Source organism: Loxodonta africana, chromosome 13 (assembly GCF_030014295.1).
Source record: "Loxodonta africana isolate mLoxAfr1 chromosome 13, mLoxAfr1.hap2, whole genome shotgun sequence".
NCBI lineage: Eukaryota > Metazoa > Chordata > Mammalia > Proboscidea > Elephantidae > Loxodonta > Loxodonta africana.
Window position 1 is genome coordinate 49,487,945 of NC_087354.1, and position 16,484 is coordinate 49,504,428.

At 45.0% G+C, this 16,484-nt stretch overlaps 1 protein-coding gene across 1 annotated transcript in view; it reads right to left on the reverse strand.

Annotated features, from left to right (window-relative positions):
* The window catches only part of MAP2K1 (mitogen-activated protein kinase kinase 1), a 96,710-nt gene that overhangs the window by 41,075 nt on the left and 39,151 nt on the right, over positions 1-16,484 (reverse strand). Inside the window, exons 2-3 of the mRNA XM_064267376.1 lie at positions 9,773-9,983; positions 8,332-8,478 (exon numbers count right to left, since the gene is read on the reverse strand). Coding sequence (XP_064123446.1) covers positions 8,332-8,478; positions 9,773-9,983 — 358 coding nt within the window. The remainder of the gene's footprint in view (positions 1-8,331; positions 8,479-9,772; positions 9,984-16,484) is intronic.

Consider the following 16,484-nt stretch of genomic DNA (forward strand, 5'->3'; position numbering starts at 1 on the left):
TAAACTTTCACTTAAAGCCCAATAAAAATTAATAAAAAATAAAGCCAATGGGGAAGAGCAGTCTCCTCAAAGTAGAGTCGACCTTAATGACATGGATGGAGTCAAGCTTTCGGGGCCTTCATTTGCTAACGTGGCAAAAACAGTTCCATTAATAATCGGAACATGGACTGTAAGAAGTATGAATCTAGGAAAACTGGAAGTCATCAAAAATGAAATGGAATGCATAAACATTGATATCTTAGGCATTAAAAATGGACAAGTATTGGCCATTTTGAATTGGACAATCATATGGTCTACTATGCCATGAATGACATATTGAAGAGAAATGGTGTCACATTCATCATCAAAAAGAACATTTCAAGATCTGTCCTAAAGTACAAAGCTGTCAGTGATGGGATAATATCCATATGCCTACAAGCAAGACCAGTTAATACGACTATTACTCAACTTTATGCACCAACCGCTAAAGACAAAGATGAAGAAATTGAAGACTTTTACCAACTTCCGCGCTCTGAAATTGATCAAACATGTAATCAAGACGTATTGATAAATCACTGGTGATTGGAATGCTAAAGTTGGAAGCAAAGGAGAAGGCTTGATAGTTGAAAAATATGGCCTTGGTGATAGAAATGATGCCAAAGATCGCATGAGAGAATTTTGCAAGACCAATGACTTCTTCGTTGCAAATACTTTTTATCAACAACATAAACGGCGACTATACACATGGACTTCATCAGGTGGAATACACAGGGATCAAGTCGACTATATCTGTGGAAAAAGACAATGGAGAAGCTCAGTCACATCAGTCAGAACAAGTCCAGGGATACAGACTATCAATTGCTCATATGCAAGTTCAAGCTGAAGAAAATTAAGACAAGTCCACGAGAGCCAAACACTGTGTTGAGTGTATCCCACCTAAATTCAGAGACCATCTCAAGAACAGATTTGACACATTTGAGCACTAATGACCGGAGACCAGATGAGTTGTGAGATGACATCAAGGACATCATACATGAAGAAAGCCAAAGGTTACAAAAAAGACAGGAAAGAAAGAAAAGACCAAAATGGACGTCAGAAGAGACCCTGAAACTTGCTCTTGAATGCAGAGTAGCTAAAGCGAATGGAAGATACGATGATGTAAAAGAGCTGAATAGAAGATTTCCAAGGGCAGCTTGAGAAGACAAAGTAAAGTATTATAATTAAATGTACAAAGACCTGGAGTTAGAAAATCTACAGGGAAGAACATGCTTGGCATTTTTCAAGCTGAAAGAACTGAAGAAAAAAATTCAAGCCTCGAGTGGCAACACTGAAGGATTCTACAGGGAAAATACTGAACAACGCACGAAGCATCAAAAGAAGATGGAAGGAATTCTCATTAGACCAGACTTAATGGTCTGACCGAGACTGGAAGGACCCCGGTGGTCATGGCCCCCAGACCTCCTGTTGGCCCAGGACAGGAACTATTCCTGAAGCCAATTCTTCAGACATGGATTGGACTAGACAATGGGTTCAAGAGGGATGCTGGTGAGGAGTGAGCTTCTTGGATCAGGTGGACACCTGAGACTATGTTGGCATCTCCTGCCTGGAAAGGAGATGAGAGGGTGGAGGGGGTTAGAAGCTGGTGAAATGGACACAGAAAGAGAGAGTGGAGAGGGAGAGCGGGCTGTCTCATTGGGCGGAGAGTAATTGGGAGTGTGTAGCAAGGTGTATATGGGTTTTTGTGTGAGAGACTGACTCGATTTGTAAACTTTCACTTAAAGCACAATAAAAATTATTTAAAAAAAAAAGAAGATGCAAGGAATACACAGTCATTGTACCAAAATGAACTGGTTTACTTTCAACCATTTCAGGAGGTAACATATGATCAAGAACTGATGGTATTGAAGGAAGATGTCCAAGATGGACTGAAGGCATTGGTGAAAAACAAGGTTCCAGGAATCGACGGAATACCAATTGAGATGTTTCAATAAATGGATACAACACTGGAAGTGCTCACTTGTCTATGCCAAGAAATATGGAAGACAGCTAACTGACCACCCAACTGGAAGAGATCCATATTTGTGACCATTCCAATGCAAAGTGATCCAAAAGAATGTGGAAATTATCGAACAATATCATTAATATCACACAAAGGAAAATTTTGCGGGAAATAATTCAAAAAATGGTTGTACTTTCATAACATGGAGGAACCTGGAAGGCATTATGCTGAGTGAAATTAGTCAGACGCGAAAGGACAAATATTGTATAAGACCACTATTATAAGATCTTGAGAAATAGTTTAAACTGAGAAGAACACATTCTTTTGAGGTTATGAGAGGCGGGAGGGAGGGAAGGTGGGGGAGGGTTATTTACTGATTAGATAGTAGATAAGAACTACTTTAGGTGAAGGGAAGGACAATACTCAATACACGGAAGGTCAGCTTAAGTGGACTGGACCAAAAGCAAAGAAGTTTCCTGGATAAACTGAATGCTTCAAAGGTCAGCAGAGCAAAGGCAGGGGTTTGGGACTATGGCTTCAGGGGACATTTAAGTCAACTGGCAAAATAAATTCTATTAAGAAAACATTCTGCATTCCACTTTGAAGCGTGGTATCCGGGGTCTTAAATGCTAACAAGTGGCCATCTAAGATGCATCAATTGGTCTCAACCCACCTGGAGCTAAGGAGAATGAAGAACACCAAGGTCACAAGATAATTATGAGCCCAAGAGACAGAAAGGGCCACATGAACTAGAGACTTACATCATCCTGAAACCAGAAGAACTAGATGGTGCCTGGCCACAACCGATGACTGCCCTGACAGGGAGCACAACAGAGAACCCCTGAGGGAGCAGGAGAACAGTGGGATGCAGACCCCAAATTCTCATAAAAAGACCAGACTTAACGGTCTGACTGAGACTAGAAGAATCCTGGTAGTCATGGTCCCTAAACCTTCTGTTGGCCCAGGAGAGGAACCATCCCCGAAGACAACTCATCAGACATGGAATGGACTGGACAATGGGTTGGAGAGAGATGCGGATGAGGAGTGACCTACTTGTATCAGGTGGACACTTGAGACTATGTTGGCATCTCCTGTCTAGAGGGGAGATGGGAGGGTAGAGAGGGTTACAAACTGGCTAAACGGTCACGAAAGGAGAGACTGGAAGGAGGGAGCGGGTTGACTCATTAGAGGGAGAGTAAATGGGAGTATGTAGTAAGGTGTATATAAGTTTATACGTGAGAGACTGACTTGACTTGTAAACTTTCACTTAAAGCAGAATAAAAATTATTTAAAAAAAAAAAAATTGGTTGTAGCAGTACATTGACTGGGAACTGCCAGAAATTCAAGCTGGATTCAGATGAGGACGTGGAATGAGGGATATCGTTGCTGATGTCAGGTGGAGCTTGGCTGAAAGCAGAGAATACTAGAAAGATGTTTACTTGTGTTTCATTGACTATGCAAAGGGATTTGACTATATGAATCATAACAAATTACGGATAACACTGCGAAGAATAGGAAACTCCACTTAATTGTGCTCATGAGGAACCTGTACATAGATCAAGAAGCAGTCATTTGAACAGAACAAGGGGATTCTGCGTGATTTAAAGTCAGGAAAGGTATGCATCAGGGTTGTATCCTTTCACCATACTTATTCCATCTGTATGTTGAGCAAATAATCGGAGAAGACGGACTATATGAAGCAGAATGCAGCACGAGGATTGGAGGGAGACTCGTTAGCAACCTACAATATGCAGACGATACAACCTTGCTGCTCAAAGTGAAGAGGACTTGATACACTTACTGATGAAGATCAAAGACTACAGCCTTCAGTACAGGCTACACCTCAACATAAGGAAAACAAAAATCCTGACAATGGAGCTGTCAAGGATTTCATTTGACTTTGATCCACTTTTGAGGGCCAAGCAGATCGTCTAGCACCTAATAACAATAACAACAACAGCACCCAAGAGGCGCCAGACACTCTGCTTGGCCCTCAAAATTTTTTTAACCTCCCAGCCTCTGACTGCCAATTTTCCAGTCTCAGGCTCCCCAGGGTAATTTCTGAGACATCTTCTGCTTTGGGCGTCTGTCTTAGGCTGGGTTCTCTAGAGAAGCAAAACCAGTGAAGTATATGTGTGTGTATATACACATACACAGACAGAGAAACGTATCTCAAGGGAACGGCTCAAGTTGACACACAACCCTAACCACCACAAGGACTTGTGTGGGAGAATTCCACTATTCCCAGAGAGCCAAATCCATGGGAAAAAAGCTGACTTCCAGATCCTGGATATAGGCCGAGGGAATGGGAAGCTAACCCCTGCTGTGTCCTTTTTCATCTTCTCCTCCTGGAGAAGAAGGCTTTGGGGGCAGAAGGGCAGAGTAAGGGGTACAAAGATGTGATCCACATCTATGAAACCACAGTGTGAATAAAGAAGGATTCCAGCTCTGGAAAACACTTAACGTTTTAGACGAATAAAAAATTTGTCTTATTCTACATGGCAAAAGGCTGGCGGAGGTTCCAGCAGGCCTGAATGAGTGAATAGGCAATCACCTGTCAATGCTTGGGGCCTAATCCTAACCTCTGAAGCAGGCACCCTGGAGTTCAACCACACTGTTCTAACAAATCATGGGACGGTACATCAGGAGCAATGCAGGAAAGGGGAGTCAGGGATGCCATGAAAAATGACAGAGAGAGGGAGGCATAACATGCCATGACTCAGGGCCACACAGGGGGTAGCAGCCAGGGACAAGGTAACAGCAAGCTGGAATTGTGGGAGAGGGCTTCTGTATGGCAAACAGGGTGGGTTTAGCTAGGCTTCATGGGCCTCCTGGGGATTGGGCATTTTGAGTAATTCTGCAGGCCCAGGGTAGGTAAAGACTGTCCCTGGTTATGAGGTAATCTAGCCCCAGGCAGAATAGGACAGGTAGCCAGGAGTATGAGAACCTTATAAAGAGAGTGGCTGGAGAGTGGACTTAACCAGCTACCCAACAACGGGAATAAACTGGCCTCCAGATGGGGCCTCAAAACCGTGTCAACATAGCATGAAATAAAATGGTATTGTGCACACTCACTCCACAGATGGTCTCCTAGCTTCTCTATTAAAGGGAAAGTTCTGGGGGGTACAGAACTTGGAGATAACCAGAGAAAGAGTTTCCGATGGCACAGAATAGGGCTGGCGTAAGATGACACACAGCTGGTGCTCAGAAGCCTTTACCTCCACAGTGACACTTCTCCCTTGACTTCCTAACCAAGAGAGGACCACCCCATGGGAGCTGGGCCAGCAAAGACAGCTCTAGAACATACCCACGCAGCCTATAGATAGCTCTGGAGGGAAGAGATACTGTTCACAGTGTCTACATCCTCGCAGCAGCTCACATGTCACCTTGCACATAACAAGCACTAAAAATCAGTGTTTGTGAAACTGGATCAATGTTGGTTAATTACTGTTGATATAAACCCTGACTGGCTCTGAGTGCCAAAAACCATAGAAACGCAGGATGTCTGCACAGGGAGGGGCCCCTAGAGAAGATCTGGTCCAGGCATTTCACTGCAGAGCTGAGAAAACCCTGAGAGAGTATACGACTTGCCCAGGGCAGTGGAAAGAATATGAAATTCAAAGAGAGCGGATCTGGTGAGAGTCCAGCTCTGGCACTTATTGGTATGTGATCTTAGACTAATTGCTAAGCCTCTCAGGGCCTTACTCACTCCATCTAGTGGCTGGGGGATCAATGATCTATCTTATGTGACAGGGCTGATGTGATCAATAACTTACATAATGTGCAAAGGACTTGGCAAGTGGTGGCGAGATGCGACAGCCAGTTGCTATTATGTCTAGTCATGCCTCCACCCACCTTCTGTCATTTTGGCAAGACATAAGAGGACAGAAGGCTACTCTGGCCTTTCCTATCACTAGTTTATCACCATTGTCTCCATTGCTTTCCCTTTCTAGTTTTCCAGAACCTCTACTACCATTTATACATTTTCATCCAAAGCTACTGGACTACAGCTGGGAAATAACACCACCGGTAGAGAGCAGGAGAGACCCAAAAAATAAGGAAAAGCCCCCAAGGGGAGTCCAAGACCCACGTAAAAAATAATCAGCACCCAGGCCGGGGGCTAGGACCCAGCCAGAAGTGCTCATTTGCTTCCTATGAGGTCTGCTTTGCTCTCACTGCAGCAAAAGGGAACAAGAGCTTTCTCAGTAACCTTTAGACATGCAGAACGCGTTTCCAGAATCTACAGTCCACATAGCAGCCACCAATGTCAGCAGATGCCTATAAGAGTATGAATGCCACTTCCTGATCATTCAAATGAAGAGACCTTCAAAATAATGGGGCACCCCGGCTACAACCGATGACTGCCCTGACAGGGAACATAACAGAGAACCCCTGAGGGAGTAGGAGAGCAGCGGGATGCAGACCACAAATTCTCATAAGACCAGACTTAATGGTCTGACTGAGACTGGAAGGACCCCGGTGGTCATGGTCCCCAGACCTTCTGTTGGCCCAGGACAGGAACCAATCCTGAAGCCAACTCTTTAGACATGGATTGGGCTGGACAATGGGTTTGAGAGGGATGCTGGTAAGGAGTGAACTTCTTGGATCAGGTGGACACTTGAGACTATATTGGCATCTCCTGCCTGCAAGGGAGATGAGAGGGTGGAGGGGGTTAGAAGCTGGCGAAATGCACATGAAAAGAGAGAGTGGAGGGAGACAGCAGACTGCCTTATTAGGGGGAGAGTAATGGGGAGTGTGTAGCAAGGTGTATATGGGTTTTTGTGTGAGAGACTGACTTGATTTGTAAACTTTCACTTAAAGCACAATAAAAATTGTTTAAAAAATAATTATAATAATAATGGGGCACCAACAAGAAGAGCCTCCCTGGAGGTTACTAGGACCAGGTACCAGGGCTCTCAGTCCGCAGGTCAGTCAGTTCTCAAGAGTCAGGAGGGAGATGGAGGAGGGGCTGAGGGATAGTATGCCTGACTGAAAGCAGGGTAGCCATGAAGGATGTAGACCGTATCAGGTCAGCCTGCATCTCTGAGTTGTCGGCCCCAGTGAGAGCAGAGCAAAAGCTAATGTGTGCGAGATTCACATCTGCTATTTTAATTAGTCCTCATAACAACAAGGCAGGCAAAATAATGCTCATTTTACAGATGAGGAAACTGAGGATCGGAAACGTAAAGGAATTTGCCTGAGGACAAAGAAGGCGGCACAGTCAGTCAACAAATAGTAATTGAAAAACTACTATGTGCCAGGACCACTGTGGGTTTTGGAGACACAGTGGCCAACAAGAGAGTGCCTACTTGGATTTTTGTAGAGAAAGGCGATGTGAACAAACATCTGTCAGATTCCAGAGTCCCCTGTGTCATACTGCCTAATGGGAACCAGAAAAAATAGTGACCATACAAGTCAGCCACTCTCTTTGAAGTTCCAGACATCATGGTCGGAGACAGAGCTCCAACCCCCTAACCACTATTCAGTGAATTCAGTGAAGTGCAGGCCTCGACTTCAATTCTAGCAACACCACTTCCTACCTGTGTGACCTTGGATAAGTTATTCAGTTTCCCTGAGTCTTAGTTACCTCCTTTATAAAAGAGGGAAAATATGCCCACTGATAACATGATTACGTCCACCTAACACAGTTGTTGTGAAAATGCAATAAAATATTAATATGCTTAATATAGTACTTGATATAGTAAAAATATACACTCAATAAACGTCAGCTTACCATTAGTACTGTCACGTTATTACTGTTGTTGTTATTCTTATTGTCGTTATTGTTAGTAACTGGGAAGAGAAGGGCCTCTAAGCAGCTAATGGTACAAAGACTGGCAGCTCAGGTACATATAGTTAACCCATACCTGCCCTCTCAGGAGCCCTCCTCCTTCCACCAATGTGCACCAGGTGGGATTACTCCCCTACAGGCCAAAGAACCCCCTCAGGCTGCCCTTAAAATAGATTAGAAACTCTCTGAAGACAAGGACTATCTTGGTCACCTTAATCCCAGAACCTTGTACCTAGACACGGCATTGTATATAATAAATGGACTTGAACTAGGTTAACCAGATGTTACCATATCCAAATCCTGGGGTCATCTGGGTAGGAGAAACTAGAATATGTGCTTTAGACACACCTACCAGAAATACATCTCAAACCTTAGCAGAAACCTAGAAAGGAAGCCTGTCATCTCTTGGCTTTTCCAAGTTCTACAGTCAGGCTTCCCACATGCCAAGACAGTGATGTGGAGTCAGGGAGCAGCAAGAAAGCAGCTGGTCCTGTCCCAAAGATTAGGCCAGAGCTACCCAACTCCTGGTCCTTGCTCCAAAGACTAAAAGGTTGCCACATACCATGTGCTCCATGCAGATGCTGATCTCGCCATCGCTGTAGAATGCACCGTAGAAGCCCACGATGTATGGGGAGTTACACTCATGCAGAACCTGCAGCTCCCTTATGATCTGGTTCCGGATTGCAGGTTTGATCTCCAGGTGAATTAGCTGGGGAAAGAAAGGTGGGAGGAAGAGGGGCTTTATAAATATATGGATGGATGAATGGATGGATGGAGTGTGGAAGGGAGGGAGGGAGGGATAGAAGGAATCTTTCTTAAATGCTTAAGCTCTTAAAGGCAGGGGGAGGGGAAAAAGGCAAGTTTCAATAAGTTTATTCAGTTTCAGTAAGCAAGTTTCCGCTCTTCCACCCAACTAAAGCACTGAGTGCCAATGTACCAAGACTGGTATTGGCACTGTAGGAGCTGTAACCAGGGGATGGTTGGCTGTGCCTCTGCTCCTGGAAGCCAAGAGTGGGGAGGAAGGGGTTCACCACTCCCCAAAACAAAGACGAATGGAGGGCTTCCTGGACCCGTGGAACTGAGAGATGAGGGAAAAGTAGGCTTGAAGACATGGTCCACACTCAAGGATTGTGGGGGTAGAAGGGAATGAAGAACTGGGGTACACTGACCTAAGCTGCCTAAGACATTTCTCCCTGACCTCGGGAGCCTGATGTAGTTGAGATTTAGCCAAAGCTTCAAGTGCCACCAGATGTCCACCTAACATTGTCCCCTGTTCCAGCTACGGAGACAAGTGACAAACACATGAAATGGTTACCTAATAAGGTTGAGCTTCTAAAAAGAGCCACAGGCAATGAGTGTAAGAGGACATAGAACCAGTGGCCACCAGTGTGGGCTGCAGCAGCTGGTGAAAGCTGGACTTGAGGTGGGCACCGAAGATGGGTGCTGTGTGAAAAGATGGAGGAAACAGCACGGGCAAAACTCCAGGGACAGAAACAAACATGGTGTGCTGAAGAACCTGTGGGAGAGTCCAGCCTCAATGAAGCAGGGGGCCTGTGATCAGAAAGAGGAGGACCACCAGCAGAGAGAGCAGGGAGGTTCAGCATGCCATAGTGGGAGTGCAGATGTTATACCGCAGGGAGATGAAGGTGCCACTAACAGGGCGGGAGCACAGGGGAGCAACCTGAAATCAGTGTTCTTGTTAATGAAAGCAGACTTTCCTGCACCTGAAAATGACCAACAGGCACCCTGACACCCCTTCCACAGCACCCAGAAAACTAAAGGGTCACTTGCTGTTACCTTCCAGACTGGGGATGGGGATAAATACACTAACAGCCATTGGTGTGTTTATCCATAATCTGACAGCTATGAGTTCATAAATTTGAAATTCAAACAGCACACAAAGGTACTGAGTCACTATACCCTGGGTCTTCTGAGAAATAATCCAGTTACCTGTTTATCAAGACAAACTTGATTCAGTACATTTCTTTTTTAAGTGGCCTCACCTTTCTGGCCATGACCAGGCCAGACGGCTTGTGAGAGACCTTGAACACCACGCCGCCATTGCCAGCACCCAGCTCGCTGATCTTCTCAAAGTCGTCATCCTTCAGCTCGCCCACCTTCTGTTTCTGGGTAAGAAAGGCCTCGAGGCGCTTCCGCTGCTGTTCATCAAGTTCTAGCTCCTCCAGCTTCTTCTGCAAGGCCTCCAGGTTGGTCCTGTCCCAAAGGTGAAACATGGGTCAACACCGTCGCCAGAGAGGTCAACCCAGAGGAGCAGGCCCCAACTCTGGCTGTTGGGCCCGAAAGAGAGGAAAAGAGAGTGGGGAGGAGGCTAGAGAGGAGGGAGGGCTCCACCTGGCTGTGGCTCTGTTGCCCCCCTTCACTCCGGCCACCCCACACAACTCACCACTGACAGCTTCCCCTCTCAGGTCCTCAGTTTCCTCATTTGTAAAATGAGGGAGGGAATCAGGCCTCTCTCAGCGTCTTTCAAGTTTACTAGGGAACCAAGGAATCTACTAAAATCCAGAATAAACCACCTCAATTTGCTTCAAAACCCCAGATAAAGTTGATTTTATTAAAGCTTACAACATACACAAAATAAAATCTATTTCCTAAAACCACTACACTGAAACCAAACCAAATCACCAAAACAGGCTCCCAACTAAAGCTCATGTCTAATGTGACTGGGTCCAGGAACAAGTTTAATCAAAAACGTCAGATCAAAGTATTGTAAAAATGGTATTCCTAAGATATTTTATTTTGGTGTCTAACATACGTAAGGAAACCCTGGCGCCGTAGTGGTTAAGTACTACAGCTGCTAACCACGAGGTCAGCAGTTCGAATCCACCAGGTGCTCCTTGGAAACTCTATGGGGCAGTTCTACTCTGTCCTATAGGGTCGCTACAAGTCAGAATCAACTCGACGGCAGTGGCTTTTTTTGGGTAACATACGTAAATGTGCACTCATCTGGACATCTTTTAACACGGGGCAAGGACTTTCAGTAAAGGCCCACGGCAAGAGCCCCACATTGTCTTTCTCACATGAACCAGAACATAATACACATCTGTGATTTCCAGTTCCTGATTCTTTAAAGTAAGTACAAATGTAGGTAAGTACAGAGGAATTCCAGTATAGACTTTTAGAGCTTTATGATCTTCCCCAAATATTAACGCTCATCTAATCTGTCTATAATTTTTTATTGTGGTAAAAATATAGCTAACAAAACACTTGCCAATTCAACAATTTCAACATCTACAGTTCAATGACATCGATTACGTTCATCATGTCACACAACCATTACCATGACACAGTAACTTTGTTTAGTGGCTTGGATTTATTAAGCCCTCAGCTTTTATTTCGTGCAGTGTTCACAGGGGCGAAAAGAGCAAAGAAAACCACTTCGTTTGCAGTCGTATTTCATCAGTTTATCTGACAGACACATTGCTTGATTACAGTAACAACTACAAGTGGTGTAAATGGTTTGGGGGGCAACCTGGCTCTTGTAAATGGTTTGGGGGGCAACCTGGCTCCCAGCTGGTGGGAGCGGAAGTGAGTGGGTACGGCAGAAAGCAGCAGGCTTGCTGCATGTGCGGCACACTGCGGGCAATCCTCAGCGTGCTCCATGGGGGTAGGGGGAAGTGTTCATTAATCCTGAGAGCTGGCTAAGGGGAGAGGGGTAAAGAGAACTCCCACAGCAGCTCCAAAAGCTGCTGTCAAAAAACACACACACAGGCTGAGCGTGTACGAGGTAGAGAAGAAGTGAGGGCAGGATAAAGGAAAATCACTCTCCTCACAACACTGCACTATTATAAGTTCTTCACATTTATTAACACATTTAATCCACAATTCTACAATTACAACAGATGAGCAACTCAGGCATAAACAGTAACTTGCCCAAGGTCATACAACTAGTAACTAGCTGAGCCAGGATTCAAACCCAGGCCGACAGAACCTCTGACCTTAACCATGATGCTATATGACCTCTCCAAAAAGTTCAGTGCTTTCAAGGGAAACAATTTACAAACAAGGTAAGAGCCAAGCGTGGGCTGTTTGAGGATGCCACACACCAGTCTCAATATGTGAAGATGGTGAACCCCTATGCCCCCAGCTACAATCCTATACACGTATCTGCTGATGGATCCACCGGAGCAGATTATGTTGCCTTGCAAGGAACACTGGCCATGTTGGACAAGGAAAAAGAAATACCGACTCTGCTCGTTTTCCTAACTCTCCGTGGAGAGAAGTTATTCTCCCAACTTTAGGAAAGAAAACCAGATCTAGGCTTTCTGCCGTCTTTCTTCCTCTTCCCTCCTCTACCTGATGTTCACTGCCCCTCCTAGGTTCCACCCTGTACCACCTACCCCACTAACTAAGGACCTGTAGGCCTGAACATGTGAGTCAGGGAGGGACGTGGCAAGACGTTCCTAATGACAGGGGTGTAAGGAGGAGGACTGAGCGTGGAACACTGGTGCCAAATTTTGGTTCAGTGGTGGAATTCGTGCCTCCCTTGCAGGAGGCGCAGATCCGATTCCCAGCCGACGCACCTCATGCACACTTACCACCCATCTGCCGGTGACGGACTGCGTGTTGCTATGATGCTGAACAGGCTTCAGCAGAGCTTCCAGACTAAGACGGACTAGGATGAAAGACCTAGAGATCTACTTCTGAAAATCAGCCAATGAAAACCCTACGGATCACAATGGTTCGATCTGCAATCAATCATAAGATGGTCCAAGACCAGGCAGCATTTCGTCCTCTTGTGCATGGGGTCACCAAGAGTCTGGGGCTGTCTTGATGATACCTAACAACAAGTATTCAGGAGCCCTGCATTCTTATCCCATGTTGTTCATCAACTAGCTGTGGGATCATGGACAGGTCACTTAACTTCAACACATCTCAGTGTCCCCTTCTGTAAGAGAAGGGAATAATAGCTCCTTGCTTACTTCACCAGAAGAGGATCAAAACAGAAAATGAACGGGAGGAAACCTTGGAATTTTGACACATTCCTATACTGTTAGAGCAGGGGATAGGTTGGAAGAAGAAAACGAAGAGCCGAGGCAGCAACAGCAGGATCCAGGAATTACTCCCTTATCTTTGATTGTAATAAATCTTAAAAAAAAAAATCCCCCGGAAATGTTTAAAACTTTGTGCCAGAGAATGAAAGATGTAAGATTTTATCTAAAGGTGAAAGAAAAATCCTGAGATCCTTTCTGTACTCACTTAAAAAAAGAAATCCATCAAGAATGTAAAAGTATTCAACATTGCTTCCTCTTGCACAGGGAGCCAGTGACGCTCTATAAAGCTCATCTCTGCCTTCCCAGGGTGAATCCCTCAAGCCAAGGAAGAACCAAAGCAGCATGGGAACTCCCATCCCTCTCATCCACCACTTCTCAGCTTGCTGTCATGGTGACAGGCTGGGACCTCGGGGATAACTAGACAACTTCTCCCTCCCGCCCAATATGCACTTTTTAAAAATCAGTTTAAAGTGCAGAAACTGAGGCCAAGAAATGAAGGTAATCCAAGATCTCACATGTGGTAGAGGGTATGGATTAAGGAGTTGCAGCCTTAGTCTCCAGGTGCTTTTCCCTCTTAGCTTGGGTCTTTCTGCTCGTCCTTTCTTGCTTCCTTACTGTTTGCTTCCCCAATAGCATTCCACTTGCTAAATGCCACAGGAGAGAGAACTTGACAACTCCCTGGGCTCAGGGGAGGCACCCACCTGCACTGGGACCTTCCTGTCCTTCCAGCGCAGATGTTTGTCATCCCTCCTCCATGGGACCTCCTAGAGGCAGGGCCTGCCTCCCAGGCTGGAGAAAGGCTCAGGTTGGCAAAAACTGGCTGGTGTCTGGCATGCAGTTGTGGCCCATTTCTGTTTGGTATATGGCAGTTTGAAGACTCAGTTTCTTTGTCAGGACATTGCCCCCATGCATCCTTCAGCCAGTCCTTATGCCAACTTCCAACTTCCTATGTGAACATCAGGGCTGGAGGGAGCAGTGTGGGGTTTTAAAAGGATCCCTGTACTAGAAGTTAGGAGACCTGCCACCAGGCAGCTGTGTAATCTTGTCCTTTCTGGGTCTCAGTTTCCTCACCCATAAAATGGGGGTTGGATTAAGTGGTCTTTAAGGTCCCTCCTGGACTACATTTTACATGACTTCTTGATTTAATCCATGGGCCACAAATGAAAGATTCCAGTTGTGGCAGTGTAATTAGACTTAGCAGGTGGGTGAGATGAGGGGGAAGGAGAGGTTCTCGCCCAAGGACCATCCTTTCCCCACCCATTTCAGTTCACGGCCCTGGTGTTTTCAGAACACAAATGACAACCCCTCTTTTTCTCCACATTCCCATTTCAAGCCTATAATCTTCTTGTATCTCGATGAGCTTGTGTTACTGCAGGGCAGCCTTATCCTGTCTCCAGAGTTCACGTCACAGTGTGCTGCTTCCTCCTGCTATGGGGAACGCGATGCGGTTAGAGCTGATCATAGCTGTTCCCGGGAGAATGGCGTGCATGTGTGTCGGAGATTTAGTATAGCAGAGCCCAAGTTTCTTTTTCCAATCCCCAGTCTCAGTTTTGCCGATTTCAGTTAAAACCAAAGGTTGTGAAGGAGGCAGGTTCTTGGCCTCCAAGGTTTGGAGATTTTTGTGTGGTTGAGGGATGAGGGGGAGCCCTGGTAGTACAGTGGTTAAGCGTTCGGCTGCTAACCAAAAGGTCAGCAGTTCGAATCTACCAGCCAATCCTTGGAAACCCTACGGGGCAGTTCTACTCTGTCCTATACGGTCAACTTGACAGCAACAAGTTTGGGGTTTTTGGTTTATACTTACAAATAGGAGACCTGGTGGCACAGTGGTTAAATGTTCAGCTGCTAACCAAAAGGTCAGTGGTTTGAACCCATCAGCTGCTCTGTGGGAGAAAGATGTGGCAATCTGCTTCCATAAAAAGATTTACAGTCTTAGAAGCTCTCTGGGGGCAGTTCTACTCTGTCTTATAGGGCCATTATGGGTCGAAATCAATTCAACAGCAATGGGTTTGGTTGGGGATGGGCAGTGCATAAGAAGAACAGTAAGACAGAAAAAGAGAAATGGGCCTGACAGTGGAAGGCTGGGGGTGTCAAAATCACAGGCAACTTTTGGATGTCATCCCAGACCAACCCATTGGTGTTAGGGAGTACAGATATGTCACCTATGGCCAGCCCCAGACAACACAGTGGGGAGAATGTTCTACACTATCTCACTCTTCAATCTTGCAGGTCACTCTGGGAAGTGCTGCTCAACTAACTTGGCAATGAAATCCCAGAATCATGAATATGGGCTCTATAAAGAAGCCAGACACAAAAGATTATACATACTATGTGATTCCTTTATATATATATAAATATAAAAGGCAAAACTAATCTGTGCAATTAGAAGTTAAGACAGTGATCACCTCTGGAGCAGTAGTTACTACAAGGGATGTGAGGGGAATTCTTTGTGGCTGGTAATGCCCTGTTCTTGGTCTGAGTGCTGGTTACATGATATGTTCAGTATATGAAAATTCATCAAGCGATACATTTATGACACGATATAACATTATGATATATCATAATTTATTAAAAAAAAAAAAAAAAAGAGACAGACCAACTGGGTAGTCAGGCCATTTGGGTTTGAATCCCTGTTTTGCCCCTCAGTAGCCATGTCAACTTGGACAGATTTCTTAAAAGCCCTGAGCCTCAGTTTTTTTAACGGTAAAATGGGCGAACAATGACAATCACATCATGGAGTTGTTAGGAGTTTAAAGGAGCTCATTCGCATTTAGCAGAATACCTGCTAACGGACCACATGAACCAGACTCCACTAGCCTGAGACCAGAAGAACGAGATGGTGCCTGGCTACCACCACCGACTGCCCTGACACAGATTACAACAGAGAGTCCCAGACAGAGTTGGAGAAAACTATAAAATAGAATTCTAATTCACACAAAAAGACCAGACTAGAGGGACCCCCAAAACCATGGCCCCTAGATGCTCTGCTAACCCAAAGCTGAAACTATTTCCGAAGCCCACTTTTCAGACAAAGATTAGACAGGCCTATAAAACAAAAAATAATACACATAAGGAACGTGATTCTTAGTTCATCAAATATACGAGACCAAAAGTGCAGCTCCTGTCCGAAAGCAAGATGAGAAGGCAGGAAGGGGCAAGAGCCAGATGAATGGACACAGGGAACCCAGAGTGGAAAGGAAGAGCATGCTGTCACATTGTGGCGATTACAACCCATGTCACAAAACATCCGTGTATAAATTTTTGAATGAGAAATTAACTTGAGCTAAAAACTTTCACCTAAAGCACAGTAAAAAGAAAAAAAGAAAGAATACCTGGCACATAGTAGGTGATCAATAAATACTATTAAACGCTATTCTTATTAAGAAAATATTAGCTGACAACAGCATAACGATATTAAATATCTGTTTGGCATTTTTTCCACATTATACTCTCATTTAATCTCTACAACCACCTCTTGTGTATCATCATCATTTTACAGGTGAGGAGACTAAGACGGTGGGGAAACAACTTAGTCAAGGTCACACTACTGACTTAAACTGCCCTGAGCTGTCTATATTCCTTTTACTATTTCACTAAGGGCCTCCTAATACCAAAACATACGCATCCTCAGAGAAGACCTGGAAAGATAAAGCAATCTATTTAGTCTCAAAGGAAAAAGCAGTAAGAACAGGATAACTGATAATGG